The sequence below is a fragment of the Canis lupus genome, chromosome 16 (assembly GCF_048164855.1).
Source record: "Canis lupus baileyi chromosome 16, mCanLup2.hap1, whole genome shotgun sequence".
In the NCBI taxonomy this organism is placed as follows: Eukaryota; Metazoa; Chordata; class Mammalia; order Carnivora; family Canidae; genus Canis; species Canis lupus.
In genome coordinates, this window is record NC_132853.1 from 15,579,596 (window position 1) to 15,593,956 (window position 14,361).

The 14,361-nt window shown below is 42.5% G+C and overlaps 1 protein-coding gene and 1 long non-coding RNA gene across 7 annotated transcripts in view; one reads left to right on the forward strand and one right to left on the reverse strand.

Annotated features, from left to right (window-relative positions):
• LOC140606149 (uncharacterized) overlaps positions 1 to 2,376 on the reverse strand; it is a 29,525-nt gene extending 27,149 nt beyond the window's left edge. Inside the window, exon 1 of the long non-coding RNA XR_012008549.1 lies at positions 1,691 to 2,376. This is a non-coding gene — a long non-coding RNA (uncharacterized lncRNA). The remainder of the gene's footprint in view (positions 1 to 1,690) is intronic.
• YWHAE (tyrosine 3-monooxygenase/tryptophan 5-monooxygenase activation protein epsilon) overlaps positions 1,748 to 14,361 on the forward strand; it is a 55,124-nt gene continuing 42,510 nt past the window's right edge. For 2 of the 6 annotated variants that reach the window (XM_072779122.1, XM_072779120.1), the window contains exon 1: positions 1,918 to 2,111. Coding sequence is in view for 4 of the 6 variants with exons in the window: in XM_072779120.1 (XP_072635221.1) it covers positions 2,048 to 2,111 (64 nt within the window). In the remaining 2 variants the exon portion in view is untranslated. Of the gene's footprint in view, positions 2,112 to 14,361 lie in introns of all 6 variants that reach the window. The other 4 variants (XM_072779123.1, XM_072779117.1, XM_072779121.1 and 1 more) reach the window with 3 other exon arrangements.

Consider the following 14,361-nt stretch of genomic DNA (forward strand, 5'->3'; position numbering starts at 1 on the left):
AGTCAGCAATGTTGATCCTCTTGCTGGTCCTGCCATTCCTGGGCCCATAGCTCTTCATGGCTTCCCCGAAATACATGCCCTCATTCACCTTGCCAAAGACCACATGCTTGGCATCCAACCACTCATTCCTGGCAGTGCGGATGAAAAACTTTGTGTTGGGTCCTCCATTTGCCATGGACAGATGCCAGAATCCGTATGCTTCAGGAAGAAATTCTCATCATCAAATTTCTCCCCATAGATGGAATTGCCACCACTGCAACTTATGACATGTGAAATAACTACCCTGGCACATACAACCCAAATAATCCTGTGAAAGCAGGAATCTTTTTTTTTTTCTTCTTAAAGATTTTATTTATTTATTCATGAGAGACAGAGAGAAAGAGAGGCAGAGACACAGGCAGAGGAAGAAGCAGGCTCCATGCAATGAACCTGATGTAGGACTCGATCCCATTTTTAAAGTACATCTATGATGGCATCATCCTCCATGCAAAATCATAAAAACATAACTCCCCTGTGCTCACAGAATAACGTGCAAACTTCCTAGTTTACTATCCAAAGCTCTTCATAATTTGGTTTCAGCCTAGTCTTTTTGTTTTTAGTTTGTTTTAGGCAGGCTACATGGCCAACGTGGGGCTTGAACTCAGGACCTTGGGATCAAGATTTGCATGCTTTACACACTAAGCCAACAAGACACTCCCAATCTACCTTTTAAAAAGGATTTTATTTTGAGGGTGGGAGAGAGAGAGAGAGAGAGCCCGCACGAGTAAGCACGTGCGAGGTAGGTGGGGGAGGGGAAGGAGGGGACAGAGAGAGAAGCAGCCTCTCTGCTGGGCAGGGAGCCTGAAGGTGACTGGATCCCAGGACCCTGGGGTCATGACCTGAGCTGTAAGCAGATGCTTAACCTACTGAGCCACCCAAGGGCTCCCAATCTCCTTTTTTTATTTTTATTTTTATTTTTATTTATTTATGATAGTCACACACAGAGAGAGAGAGAGGCAGAGACACAGGCAGAGGGAGAAGCAGGCTCCATGCACCGGGAGCCCGACGTGGGATTCGATCCCGGGTCTCCAGAATGGCGCCCTGGGCCAAAGGCAGGCGCCAAACCGCTGCGCCACCCAGGGATCCCCCAATCTCCTTTTAATTCCACATCTATTGCACACCCTACCACATAGTTTATATTCGAATCTGAGCTTCAGTTTTGCAACCAATATTTATTGAGTACGAGGTGCTGGGAATCCACTAGGAAGCAAAACAGGCCAGTTCTTTCCCGGTCCTGCCTCCTCAAGCTCGATTTAATCTCCGTCCCACTCTTCCACACCCTGCACTGGACAGGAGACTTCTCTAACAACTTCCTTGTTCCTATCCATGATGGGCTTAAGGCCAAAAAAAAAAAAAAAAAAAAAAAAACCGCGCTAAAAAGAAAAAGATGGCAAAATGGGAAGGCGAGTTGAGGTGTGAAAACCGGGAGGCCCCTCTCCCCTACTATTTATAGCAGACCCTCACTCTTTACCCCGAGTGGAAAGGATGTGAAAAAGGCCCAGCACTGGGCTTGGCTGAGAAAACAGGGGCCAGGTAGGAGAGAAGTTGGGTTTCCTGAGGAAGGCCTGCCATTACAAAGACCACTACAGGTTTCTCCGCCCCCTGGTGCAGGGGTCGGCCCTCGGTTCACGGACCTGGATCCCTCACTCACTCGCTCGCTTCAGGAGCGGTCCAGGCTGGGCCCCCCCACCCCGCCCTCTCTCGGGGCTGCTCTCCTCCCAGGCGTCGCAGTTCCCGCCTCAGCTCTCCAACACCCGCGGAGCCCGTGGAGGAGGGACGTCTAGCTGGTTCCAGCGTCTTCGGGCTCAGAGCTCCCGGACCCGCCCCCCGCGCCAGTTGCCAGGGAGCGGTTGCCATAGAGCTGAGCAGTTGTCCGCGTGCGCAGGCGGAAGTCCCGGATTGAGGCGCCGCCATTTTTGCTGCCCGGACACGGAGCGAGAGGCTGAGAGAGTCGGAGACGCTATCCGCTTCCATCCGTCGCGCAGACCCTGCCGGAGCCGCTGCCGCTATGGATGATCGGGAGGATCTGGTGTACCAGGCGAAGCTGGCCGAGCAGGCTGAGCGATACGACGGTAAGTTGGGGGGGCAACAGGGGGCTGGAATTGTCGGACCCTCTGCCGCCGCCCACAGAGGCCGGGAACAGGAGACAAAATGGCGGCATCGCCTCCGAGCCTGGCCGGGGATGTGGATTCGAGAAGTAGGAGATGGCCTGTGGGCTCCCGGAGCGGTGGCAGGCCCCAGGCCCAGGAATTTGATCCCTTTGGTCTCCTCCGCTGCAGACACTGGCGGGCCAGGAGGCCGAGGCGAAAGGGTGGAGGAGTTGGTTGTAAAATGGCGGCTGGGGGGAGGGCGAGTCCCGGGGCGGGGGAGGGGGAGGAGATGGCGGGTGTTATCTCCCGGCGAGCAGTCCCCAGGGGAGCTTCTGGGTCATCTTGGGATGTGGAGAACAATTGGGTGGGGTGATGGGGGAAAGAAACACTGGCCACATGGGGGAGAGTAGCACCAGGAGCTGCAACGCGGACGCCTATCAGGGAAATATGGCGGGTGGGGGCGGTGGCTTTTCCCCGGAGGCCCAGTGTGGGGCGGCGGCTGTGGAGGCTCACAAAGGAGAATCCTTGCGAGCGGAGGGCAGCTTTGGGTGCGTGGTGGAGGGCAGTCTTGGATGAGGGCTGAGGAAGGACCGTGAGAATCACTGCAGTTCATCTTTGAGCAGAGGCCAACTGAGATGCTGCGATCGGATTTCCTTTCTGTAGGCCGGCACATCTCGTGTTGAGGGTATTCCAGGCTTTATGTTCAACCTCGCCTTCTGGGGAGGTCTAGAAAAATCTCACGATCCCTTTCCTCAGACTTACCCTGGAGAGCTCAAAGTTCCTGTAAGCATTTTCTTGCACCGTTAGTTACGGGTTCTGGTGGATACAGCTTTGTACAGGAAACAAGGAGACCATGGCTTAGTCCCTCAATTGCCCAGGCCTCAGTTTACCAGTCTTTAAAAATGATGACTTTCGTGTTTACACTAGACGCGCCGCTGTGACAAATGGAAAGACCTGTTGGAAAATAAAGTTATTTCAAATAACGTTTAGTAACTGTGTTTTGGTTGACTCCCCGGGCTTGGAATGGGTGTTTATACTTCATTGGGAATCTTAACCTATCCCAAGCAATCGCCCGAGGCTTGGGTTTTTGGATTTTGAACATAAGGCTTCCCAGCAGATCCTATTTTATTTTTTCTATTTTAAATAAATGGCTTTGTGTACAGATTTGAACAGTTCTTTGTTCATTGGTTCTTTGCCCCTAAAGGTTCTTTAGTCCTTTTTTTCAGAACTTGATCGAAATGTCCATTGTGTCCGTTTAGTCAGTCTCAGGCTGCTGCTTTTTAAAATTGCCCCCCACTCCCTCCATTTTGGGTCTAGGTACTTGAATTACCCCCATATCCGTTAGATTGTAGTATTATAAAGACACAAATTCTTATATGTGGCTTCTGTGGTTTTAATGCTGTCTGGGGTGAGACAAGGTTGGAATCAAGTGCCATTGATCTTCAGATTTTTTTCGTAATTACTGTGAAGCCACTTTTTCAAAACATTATGTAGGGCCCTTGCTTTCCTTGAATGCCAGATTGGTCATGTGAGTAGCCTCAGGGGTAGTCCCAGTACATCCTCATACCTTAGGATTCAGGAATTTGAAAATCAGGAAAAAAGCCCAAGAACTCAAAATGAGGAAAAGCGTAGTGCACTAAATTTCGTTTTGTAAATCCTTAAATGTCTGCAGTATTGAAGGAGATTCTTGTTGGGAGGGGGAGGGAAAAAAGATGAGGAAGTACAGCTCAAGGTCAGATTTGTCCTTAATTCAGTGTTTAAAAGTGAAACAGTGTAGGTGTGCTGGTAGTGGAAGTTTTTTTTCTTCTTCCCCCTTGTGCACCAAATGGGTTCCTCTGGTAATGCATTGGTGTCCTTGGGAGAAAACTTGAAATTATATTTGAGTGCTTTTTGGTCTGTAAGGATTTAGGCTTTGGCTAAACTTTCTGGGATAACGAAAAGGACGTGGAGGAAGGTTTTTTGTGTCTTTCTTAAAATTTGTTTTAAAAACTTAATTTAGAAGCCCCTGGTTGTAGCTTTCAAATAAGTGCCAGTTTAGTGATCATATTTTGTAGTTGGGTGCTGCGGAATTTTAATGAAAGTCCTTTTTTGGTTATTCAGCATAGCACTGTATAGAGAGAGCCACATCATTAAGTTATTTAAATGTTGTGTCTCCTTCAGGATATAAAGGGGGAAGAATATAGGATCTACCAGGTAGGAGGGACTTATTGGAAAGGAAGAAAAGGAAGGCAGTCATCAGGAATCAGCCTCTACCTGTGTCCATTCCCTTATTGGGTGCAATAATTAACTTTTGTTTGTGGTGACAAAAATTCCCCATAGTTTTAGTCACCGAACAGTATGTGGTTGGGGAGTGGAAGAAAGGAAAAGTGAGTCTGAATGATTTGGGTTTGGATGCTTTGATGTAAGGACTGGCTTTTCTTGTTCCTGCAGTATCTTTTATTTTGCATACTCTGTTGAACCTAATACTTCTGTGTAGCATTATTTAATTATATTTTGGGGAATTGGAATCAATTTATATGGATTACTTAATCGTACTAGAGGAAGAGCTAAGTTGTGTTCAGGAAAAAGACACTTGTGGGTTGCAGATAGGAAATAGGAAGTTTGGAGCTAGGACTCTTCACATTGAACATCCTTTGAAGATTAAATGTAGCCTCTCATCACTTATGAAGTCTGTAGTCTAAGAAGTAGTTTTTATAACATTCGTAGCCATATGAAGCAAATCTATCACCTTTTAGTATTCCTGAACCAAATTTACATTCCCATAAAGAGAAGTAGTCACATTTTTCAGTGTAGAGGGGGCAGCATAAAGTACATTTGGGTTTGTGGGGTAGTTGCTGGTTTTGTCCTTTCCTTACCTTTTCCCTGTGATGATTGACTCTGGGGGTAAGGGTAAAGTTTTGATGGTCACTTTTGCTTCATTCTGTATGTGAGTGCCTCAATATTAGAAATGCATCTATTCTGAGTCACTTACTTGAGAGCTGTCCTTTTAAAACACCAGAGTCTCATCTCTAGCTTATTTTGGTAGTCGGTGAAGGGTGGGGACATATTTTGAAATAACTCTTTAATACACGTTAGGAAAAAATGGGTAAATAGTAATTTTTTTTAAAGGTTTTATTTATTCATGAGAGACACGGAGAGAGAGGCAGAGACATAGGCAGAGGGAGAAGCAGGCTCCACGCAGGGAGCCCGATGTGGGACTCGATCCCAGGACTCCAGGATCACGCCCTGAGCCAAAGGCAGATGCTCAACTGCTGAGCCACTCAGGCATCCCAATAGTAATTTTTTTTAAAGATGTATTTGTTTTAGAGAGTGGGGAAGAGGGGGTGCCCTTGTGGCTTAGTCAATTGTCTGCCTTTGGTTAGTTAGGGTCATGATCCTGGGGTTCTGGGATCGAGCCCCATGTTAGGCTTCCTGCTCAGAGGGGAACCTGTTTCTCCCTCTGCTCGCTCTCTCATGCTCTCTGTCTCAAATAAGTGAATAAAATATTAAAAAAAAAAAAAAAAGAGGGTGTGGTAGAGGCAGGAGAGAGAATCCTAAGCAGACTCCTTGCCCATTTCGGAGCCCGGGGAGCCTGGAGTAGGGCTTGATTTCAGGACCCTGAGATCATAACCTGAGCTGAACCCAAGAGTCCTGCTTAACCAAGTGAGCCACCCAGGCACCCCAACAAATCAACTTTATTTCATTTATTTATCTATCTATTTATTTATTTATTTATTCATTCATGACAGATGCACAGAGAGGCAGAGACACAAGCAGAGGGAGAAGCAGGCCCCATGCAGGGAGCCCCATGTGGGACTCGATCCTGGGACTCCAGGATCACGCCCTGGGCTGAAGGCAGGCACTAAACAGCTGAGCCATCCCCGCAAATTAATTTTAAGTAGTGACTTTATTTTTTTAATTTATTTTTTTAATGTATTTTTTTATTTTTATTTTTTTATTTATGATAGAGAGAGAGAGGCAGAGACATAGGCAGAGGGAGAAGCAGGCTCCATGCACCTGCAGAGGGAGAAGCAGGCTCCATGCACCGGGAGCCCGACGTGGGATTCGATCCCGGGTCTCCAGGATCGCGCCCTGGGCCAAAGGCAGGCGCCAAACAGCTGTGACACCCAGGGATCCCTATTTTTTTAATTTTTTAAAGATTTTATTTATTCATGGGAGACACACAGTCAGAGACATAGGCATAGGGAGAAGCAGGCTCCTTGTGGGGAGCTTGATGCAGGATGCAGGACTCGATACTGGATCATGACCTGAGCCAAAGGCAGATGCTCAACCACTGAGCCACCCAGGTGTCTCTAAGTAATGAGGTGTTTTTTTTTTTTTTTTTAATTTTATTTATTTATTCATGAGAGACACACACAGAGAGAGAGACAGCGAGCGGGAGAGAAAGGCAGAGACATAGGCAGAAGGAGGAGCAGGCTTCATGCAGGAAGCCTGATGTGGGACTCGATCCGGATCCCCAGACTCGGGATCATACCCTGAGCCAAAGGCAGATGCTCAACCACTGAGCCACCCAGGCATCCCTCTAAGTAATGAGTTTAAAACAGGTTGCTATCCTTTGACTGTAGGCCAGTAATAATTTTTATTATTGCTACTTCAGTTAATGGAGTTAACTTTATCGGATATATTTTTTTCTGTATCAGATAATGCAATAGGTCACTTTTAGTCTTCATATTTAAAGCAGATGCTGTTGTGTGTAGAGGTCTTTTTAGTGCTTCAAAAAGAAAGTTTTTTTTTTTTTTTGTTAAGTAAATTACACTACACATGAGGCTTGAACTCACCACCGATTCCAAGATGAGGAGTCACATGCTCCACCAACTGAGCCAGCCAGGCACCTCTACTTCATACTTTTATCCAGTATTGTGCATAGTGGGCAAACTTTCACGTTATTTTGTTGGTTTTCCAAACTATGGAGTATAATGAAATCATTGTAATTTGAGATGATGGGAGTACATTCTTATTACTGTGGACATTCCTAGGCATTCTTTGTACCTTTTTTTATTAAAGATTTTATTTATTTGAGAGAGAGGGAGTGCTCATACACATAGGTGGGGGAGGGGAAGCGGACTCCCTACTCCCTGATGTCAGGCTCCATCTTAAGACCCCGCAGTCATGACCCCCCAGTGGAAGTCAGACGATGCTTAACAGACTGAGCACCCAGGCACCCCCTTTTCAGTTTCATATGAAAAGGTCTCAATTTGAATTCTACTTTGAGGTAGAACACATAATCTGAGCAAAATTTGGACTAAATACAAGAAAACACATTGAAAGTTTATACAAACAAGGGATCCCTGGGTGGCGCAGCGGTTTGGCGCCTGCCTTTGGCCCAGGGCACGATCCTGGAGACCCGGGATCGAATCCCACGTCGGGCTCCCGGTGCATGGAGCCTGCTTCTCGCTCTCCCTCTGCCTGTGTCTCTGCCTCTCTCTCTCTGTGTGTGTGACTGTCATAAATAAATTTAAAAAAAAAAAAAAAAGAAAGTTTATACAAACAAGCAGGCTTTTGATAATTAGCTAATAGCTTAGTCAAGGGAATATGAAATATTTAAAAATATTTCTTGACTTTTATCTGTTACACTAAGTGAATTTTCAGTCTAGTAACTTAATGTACCTAATTTTACAGATGAGTTGGCAATACTTTTAAGAAGTTGATCTGAAAGCATAATTTTATTTTATTTTTTTTTTAAGATTTTATTTATTTATTCATGAGAGAGACACACAGAGGCAGAGACACAGGCAGAGGGAGAAGCAGGCTCCATGCAGGGAGCTTGACGTGGGACTCGATCCCGGGTCTCCAGGATCATATCCCGGGCTGAAGGTGGCGCTAAACCACTGAGCCATCTGGGCTGCCCTGAAAGCATAATTTTATTTATTTATTTATTTATTATTTTTTTGAAAGCATAATTTTAAAAGAAGAAGTCTGTAAGGGTGAGTTTGCTTTTTTTTTTTAATTTTATATTTAAGCATATGTATCTTAAAGTAATGACAGGAGCAGCGTAATGGTTAAATTTTTAAACTGTTTAATCCCACACTTATATAGAACTTGACGTTTCACAAGCTTTTTTTTTTTTTACTTCATGCATCAGTGAACTAGATGATGTTATTTCTTTTTTAGGGTTCAGGAAAGTGAATTTGAGATTTACTGTTTTTTTTTTCCCTCTGTCATATGACTGGTTGGCTAGTAAATGGCAAAGCCAGAACTTGTCTGCTGACCTTTAGACCAGTACTCTTATTTCTCCTAAGCCACTGACAAAAATCCTATGTGTAACTAAGTAAGGTGGTACCTTGGGGGGAGTGTGTGCGCTTATTTCTTTAGCAGTTACTTCAAATAATATGTCTGTGCTTATGACCTGTATCCATCATAAACATTAGAATATCGTCATGTTTTTATGAAGAAACATTGTGGTTTCAAAAAAAAAAAATCCCATCTTGAGGCACCTGGCTAGCTCAGTGGGAAGAGCATGTGACTCTTGATCTTGGGATCATGAGTTTGAACCCCACATTGGGTGTAGAGATTACTACAAACAAAAAATCCCATCTGAAGACACAGTGAATGAAATTAGAATGAGGGATTTTAGGTAGTCGCAAAATGTGTGTTTGCTTGCATATGGTTTCCTTGGCTTGTCATGATGTCTGAGCTATGGCTAATGGCCTGCATTTCTGTAAATTGGTTATAACACATCCTTCCTTCACCCCCACTTTTGTCTTGATGGATGTAGCCTTTTAGTTAATGATGTAGTATAACACTTTTAGGAGGGAGAAAGGTTGGCAATAAATTTGCAAATGTTTCAAATACCAGCTTAGATAGCTGTCAAACAATCCATTAAGAGGTAATGAGGGACAGTAACAAAGAATTATGTCTACTGTTTCTGAAATGATCAGTTAACACTTTGATAACAGTTAAATACTGATGTACCTTAGATGGCAAATTGGTTTGTCAATGTAATTCTGTGGTTTGAGCTCATTAACTAAATATTCTTGTTAGGCTACATGATAATAACTGGGTCATAATAACTCATGATAATTAAAGGGTCATCATAATTTATCATTCAAATCAGGATGCCTTGAAACAAAGGGGTACCAATTCATAGTGCTGGGACAGTAAACATAAACTAGGATTGTTCTGAGCTGCCAACTTGCCTTATGGTTATCATACTTAGACCATTTGTTCTACTCCTTTAGATTCATATAAAAGTTTCTATGGTTTTCATTTTTGTTATTTTTTAGATTTTACTCATTCATGAGAAAAAGAGAGAGAGGCAGAGACCTAGGCAGAAGGAGAAGGAGGCTCCTCACAGGGAGCCCTTGTGGAACTGGATCCTGGGACCTTAGGATCATGCTCTGAGCCGAAGGCAGGTGCTCAACTGCTGAGCCATCCAGGCATCCCAAAAGTTCCTAAGCTTTGTCCATCCTCTCTACCACAGAGGTATCTTAGATTTAAGTCCCCTTCTTTCTGAAATGAAGTTAACATTTGACAGAATATAAGAGAAATCAAAAGCAAAGTGGAAGATTTCCTTCTCCCCTCTCCCCCAGTTGGGAACTGGAAAAGTCAAGGATATGAGTAGTTGCTGAAAATAGAGCATGCTGGCATACCAACTAGTCAACCTGACTGATAGTATGGTGTCAGAGCCAAGTATGTTGGTTTTATGTATGTCTACCTTGAGCTAGATCAGTGTTTAAAAATACTTAGGTATTAGTGGCAGTGTCTATCCTTAAGCTCAGAACTTTTCTCCCAAATACATTTTTATAGTCCATCCATACATGACTATTTGTTTAGAACACTGAATTTTGTTTGATTTAGAAAACATGGCTATGATCCTGGTTTATCTTGTTTGAAATTTAATCTTGAATTTATTGCCATTCTTCCAGTGATCTAGCACGATGGCTGGGCAGTCATAGGTAGGCTTGATTTGTGATCAGGTCAAGATTTTATCCAGCTAAAGCAGTATGAAATATATTTAACTTTTTTCTTTGTATATAAAATTTGAAGGAGACACTTTGTACTAAGGGTTATGACTATTTCATACTTTGACAGATGCAGTATAGTGCAAAGGCTTCGGAATCATCTGGATTCCTTGTCTAATAGAATGGCATTTATTTATTTATTTATTTATTTATTTATTTATTTTTTTTTTTAACTTTTTAATTCTTTTTAATATTTTTTTTTTATAGAATGGCATTTAAAGATACCTATCTTGTCTGCTTATTTACAGGGTTATGAAATTACAGGCTATAGTAAAGGGCAGAGTATAATATTTGTCAGGTAGTATTATTTATTGTGAAAAATTCCTGTTTTCCAGTGTGAAAGATGAAGTAAATGTTTTTGCCACTGATATACTATGTCATACTAAATATGACCTACCTTTGGGACCAACCTATTACGATAAAAAAAAAATCAACTAAGGGGCCCCTGAGTGGCTCAGTGGTCGAGATCTGCCTTCAGCCCAGGGCATGATCCTAGAGTCCTGGGGTCCAGTCCCACGTCAGGCTCCCTGCATGGAGCCTGCTTCTCCTTCTGCCTATGTCTCTGCCTCTCTCTGTGTGTCTCTCATGAATAAATAAGTAAAAATTTTTTTTTTTAATTTTTATTTATTTATGATAGTTACACACAGAGAGAGAGAGGCAGAGACACAGGCAGAGGGAGAAGCAGGCTCCATGCACCAGGAGCCCGACGTGGGATTCGATCTTGAGTCTCCAGGATCGTGCCCTGGGCCAAAGGCAGGCGCCAAACCGCTGCGCCACCCAGGGATCCCAATAAGTAAAATATTTTTAAAAAATTAATTTTCAAAATCCTTAATTGTAACTTAAATCTGAAAATTTGCATATCCTGAAAGTGAAGGTGGCTAAATAATTCCAAAGCAGTATAATCTATAATTTGGCCATGTTGAGCTGGTGTGTAGTTCTTTTGTTTGTGTGTAGTTCTTTTGATAGTAATTTCAGGTTAATATCAGGAGAATATTCCTGTCTCCCTGGCAAATACAACTTGTATATGCATTTGGAATGAAAGGTTCCATAGAATAATAAAAAATAAAGTAATTTAGAGTTGAAATATTTTTGTTAAAGTAGTCTCAGATTACTGACTAGGAACATAATGATACTACATATAACGAATTTTGTGAAATGTGATTTTAAAAGCTTAGTGTAAGTTAGCCTTGAGCAGTGAATGGATTCTGATTAATAGAAAGCTACCAATTAGTATGACAATCCTTAGTGGTTAGTCATTTGAGGTTCTTGTAGGACCTTGGAATGATTATTGTGAACACCTTTTTGTGGTAGAAATGTGCTACTTAAGAATTTGTGTGATTGATTTTTGTGTGTGTGTGTGATTGATTTTTTAAAAGATTTTATTAACTAGAATGAGCAGGAGAAGGGCCAGAGGGACAAGCAGATCCCCCACCCCTTAGGCAAGGAGTCCAATGAAGGGCTTGATCCCAGGACCCAGAGATGACCTAAACTGAAGTCAGACACTCAACTGACTGAGCCACCCAGGGGCCCCTTAGTTGATTTTTTTTTATCGTAATAGGTTGGATTGTAAATTGAGTAATAAAACTTTTATAAAAGTATTACCATGAAAATTTCAAAACATTGTGGACTCTTTTTTTCATTGTGCACTCTACTAGAAAATATCACTTGATGGTTAAAATCCTGTTTATAGATTTTCCAAAAGGAATTCATTAATGAAGTCTTTTCTGTGCAGTATAGACTTCTTTCTCACAACTTTAAAACTGCTTAAATTTTGATGATTTCTAGTCTCTTCAGACTTAAGAAAAGTCAAATTAATAAATCTGAATAAGTAGTACAACTTTTCTCTTAAACTGTATCAGTATAAGGATTACTTCTTTTTTTTTTTTTTTTTTTTTTAATTTTTATTTATTTATGATAGTCACAGAGAGAGAGAGAGAGGCAGAGACACAGGCAGAGGGAGAAGCAGGCTCCATGCACTGGGAGCCCGATGTGGGATTCGATCCCGGGTCTCCAGGATCGCGCCCTAGGCCGAAGGCAGGCGCCAAACCGCTGCGCCACCTAGGGATCCCAGGATTACTTCTTAATTCAGGGAGCCTGCCAGGGAGCCTGATGCAGGACTGGGATCTCATCCTGAGCCAAAGGCAGATGCTCAACCACCTAGCACGCAGGTGTCCCTCTTTGTACTCTTTTTTTTTTTTTTTTGTATACTCTTTTTTATTCTACCATAGCTAAACATATTTGGCTTCTTGAGGGAATATCCTCTTAAATTCTAAGGAAAAATCTTCTGTTTTGATAGAGTAAGGGGGAATTCCCCACCTCCTCCAATTTTGAGACTGATGGGAGAGGCACTTTATTTTTTTTTTAAAAAACTTTTTATTGGAGTTCAATTTGCCAACATTTAGCATAACACCCAGTGCTCCCGCCATTGCCCCCCTCAGTGCCCATCACCCAGTCACCCCAACCCCCCGCCCACCTCCCTTTCCACTTAACCCCTTGTTCGTTTCCCAGAGTTAGGTGTCTGAGAGGTACTTTATTGTAGTCAAAATGGTAGACTCTAGGTAGAAGGTTGTCTTGTTTTCTACCTAACAGCTTAATTGGTAAGGTTTTAATTCTTTAGAAGAATGCTTGAACTTTTTTTCGTTTCTAGGCAAGATAGTTAATTTACAGTGAGAAGTACTTCTGTTTACCAGAAAGAAAAATTGTATTTGCTTGAATGTCAAAGATTGTTTTGAAAAGCCTCAGTATTCAGAGCATTAAAAGTAAGTCCTAGGGATGCCTGGGTGGCTCAGTGGTTGAGTGTCTGCCTTTTCCTCAGGGCTGTGATCCTGAAGTACCGGGATCGAGTCCCACTTTGGGTTCCTTGCATGGAGTTTGCTTTTCCTTCCTCTATGTCTCTGCCTCTCTCTGTGTCAACCATGAATAAATAAAAATCTTTAAAAGAAAGGAAATTTGACAAATCGGTATATTAAAAAAACAAGTTCCAAAGGCATTTGACGAATGCAAATTGAGATCTAACTATGTACCAGGCACTACCAAGACATTTGGGAGAGTCCCTTTAAGGAGCTTATCTTGTGGTAAATGTATAAATACTTTTAGAATTATTCTTCTGTTAGTATATGTAATTGTTAACTTGGATTAGTAACAACAGTGGTGTTGCACATAAGGCACTAAACTTGGGCAGCCAGGGTGGCTCTGCGGTTTAGCGCCCCCTTCAGCCCAGGTCCTGATCCTGGAGACCTGGGATCGAGTCCCATGTCGGGCTCCCTGCATGGAGCCTGCTTCTCCCTCTGCCTCTCTCTCTCTGTCTCTCATGAACAAATAAATAAGATCTTTAAAAAAAAAAATAATAAGGCACCCTACTTGATGCTGATCCTTGCCCTGAATCAAAGACTGTAGAAAACTACAAGTGTTTTTTTTTTTTTTTTTTTTAAAGATTTTATTTATTTAATCATGAGAGAGAGAGGCAGAGAAGCAGGCTCTACTACTGGGCCCCGGGGCTAAACCGCTGAGCCACCTGGGCTTCCCCTCTTTTTTTTTTCTTTCCTTATGTAGGCTCCACGCCCAGCATGGAGTCCAACATGGGGCTTGAACTCACAATCCTGAGATCAAGACCTGAGCTGAGATTAAGAGTCAGATGCTTAACTGACTAAGCTACCCAGGTGTCCTTTATATGTGCTTGCTGTATTGACTACTAATTGTCAAGTGGTGCTAACAAATCGAAAAGCTTTACAAATTTTTCATTGACTCTGTAATTATAAAACTCTATAATAATACCATTTACTATTAACAATTATGCCAGAAACTTACCATTCCTCTCATCCTCAAAACAAAACAGAGAAACACCCTGCAAAGTAGATATACCACCCATTTTACAGGTAAGGATTAAGAACTTCAGGAGAGGTTTGGGTAATCGGTAACCTCATTGAGATCTCTCATTCCCGGCTGGTAAGACTTCCATACTTGTATGTAAACATTAGTCTAAACTGCTTGAAGCTCTATTTCTGTTCCTTAGATTTTAATTTTATAACTTAAAAGTTGCTTTGAACAGCTTTTTGATTTCTGTTTAGCATTTTCTTTCATATGAAGGAGACAGAAGGGTATGTAGTTTGAGTATATTTTCCAGTGGAGAGGCAACAAGAGATGGTAGAATAAACACTGGACCAGAAGTCATTAAATTTAGGGGGAAGTCTGTCATGTCCAGATTTTATCTCAGTTACTCTCTCTTTTAGACCTGTTGCTTTTAGAGCCTATTTTTCTCATCTTTATAAGGA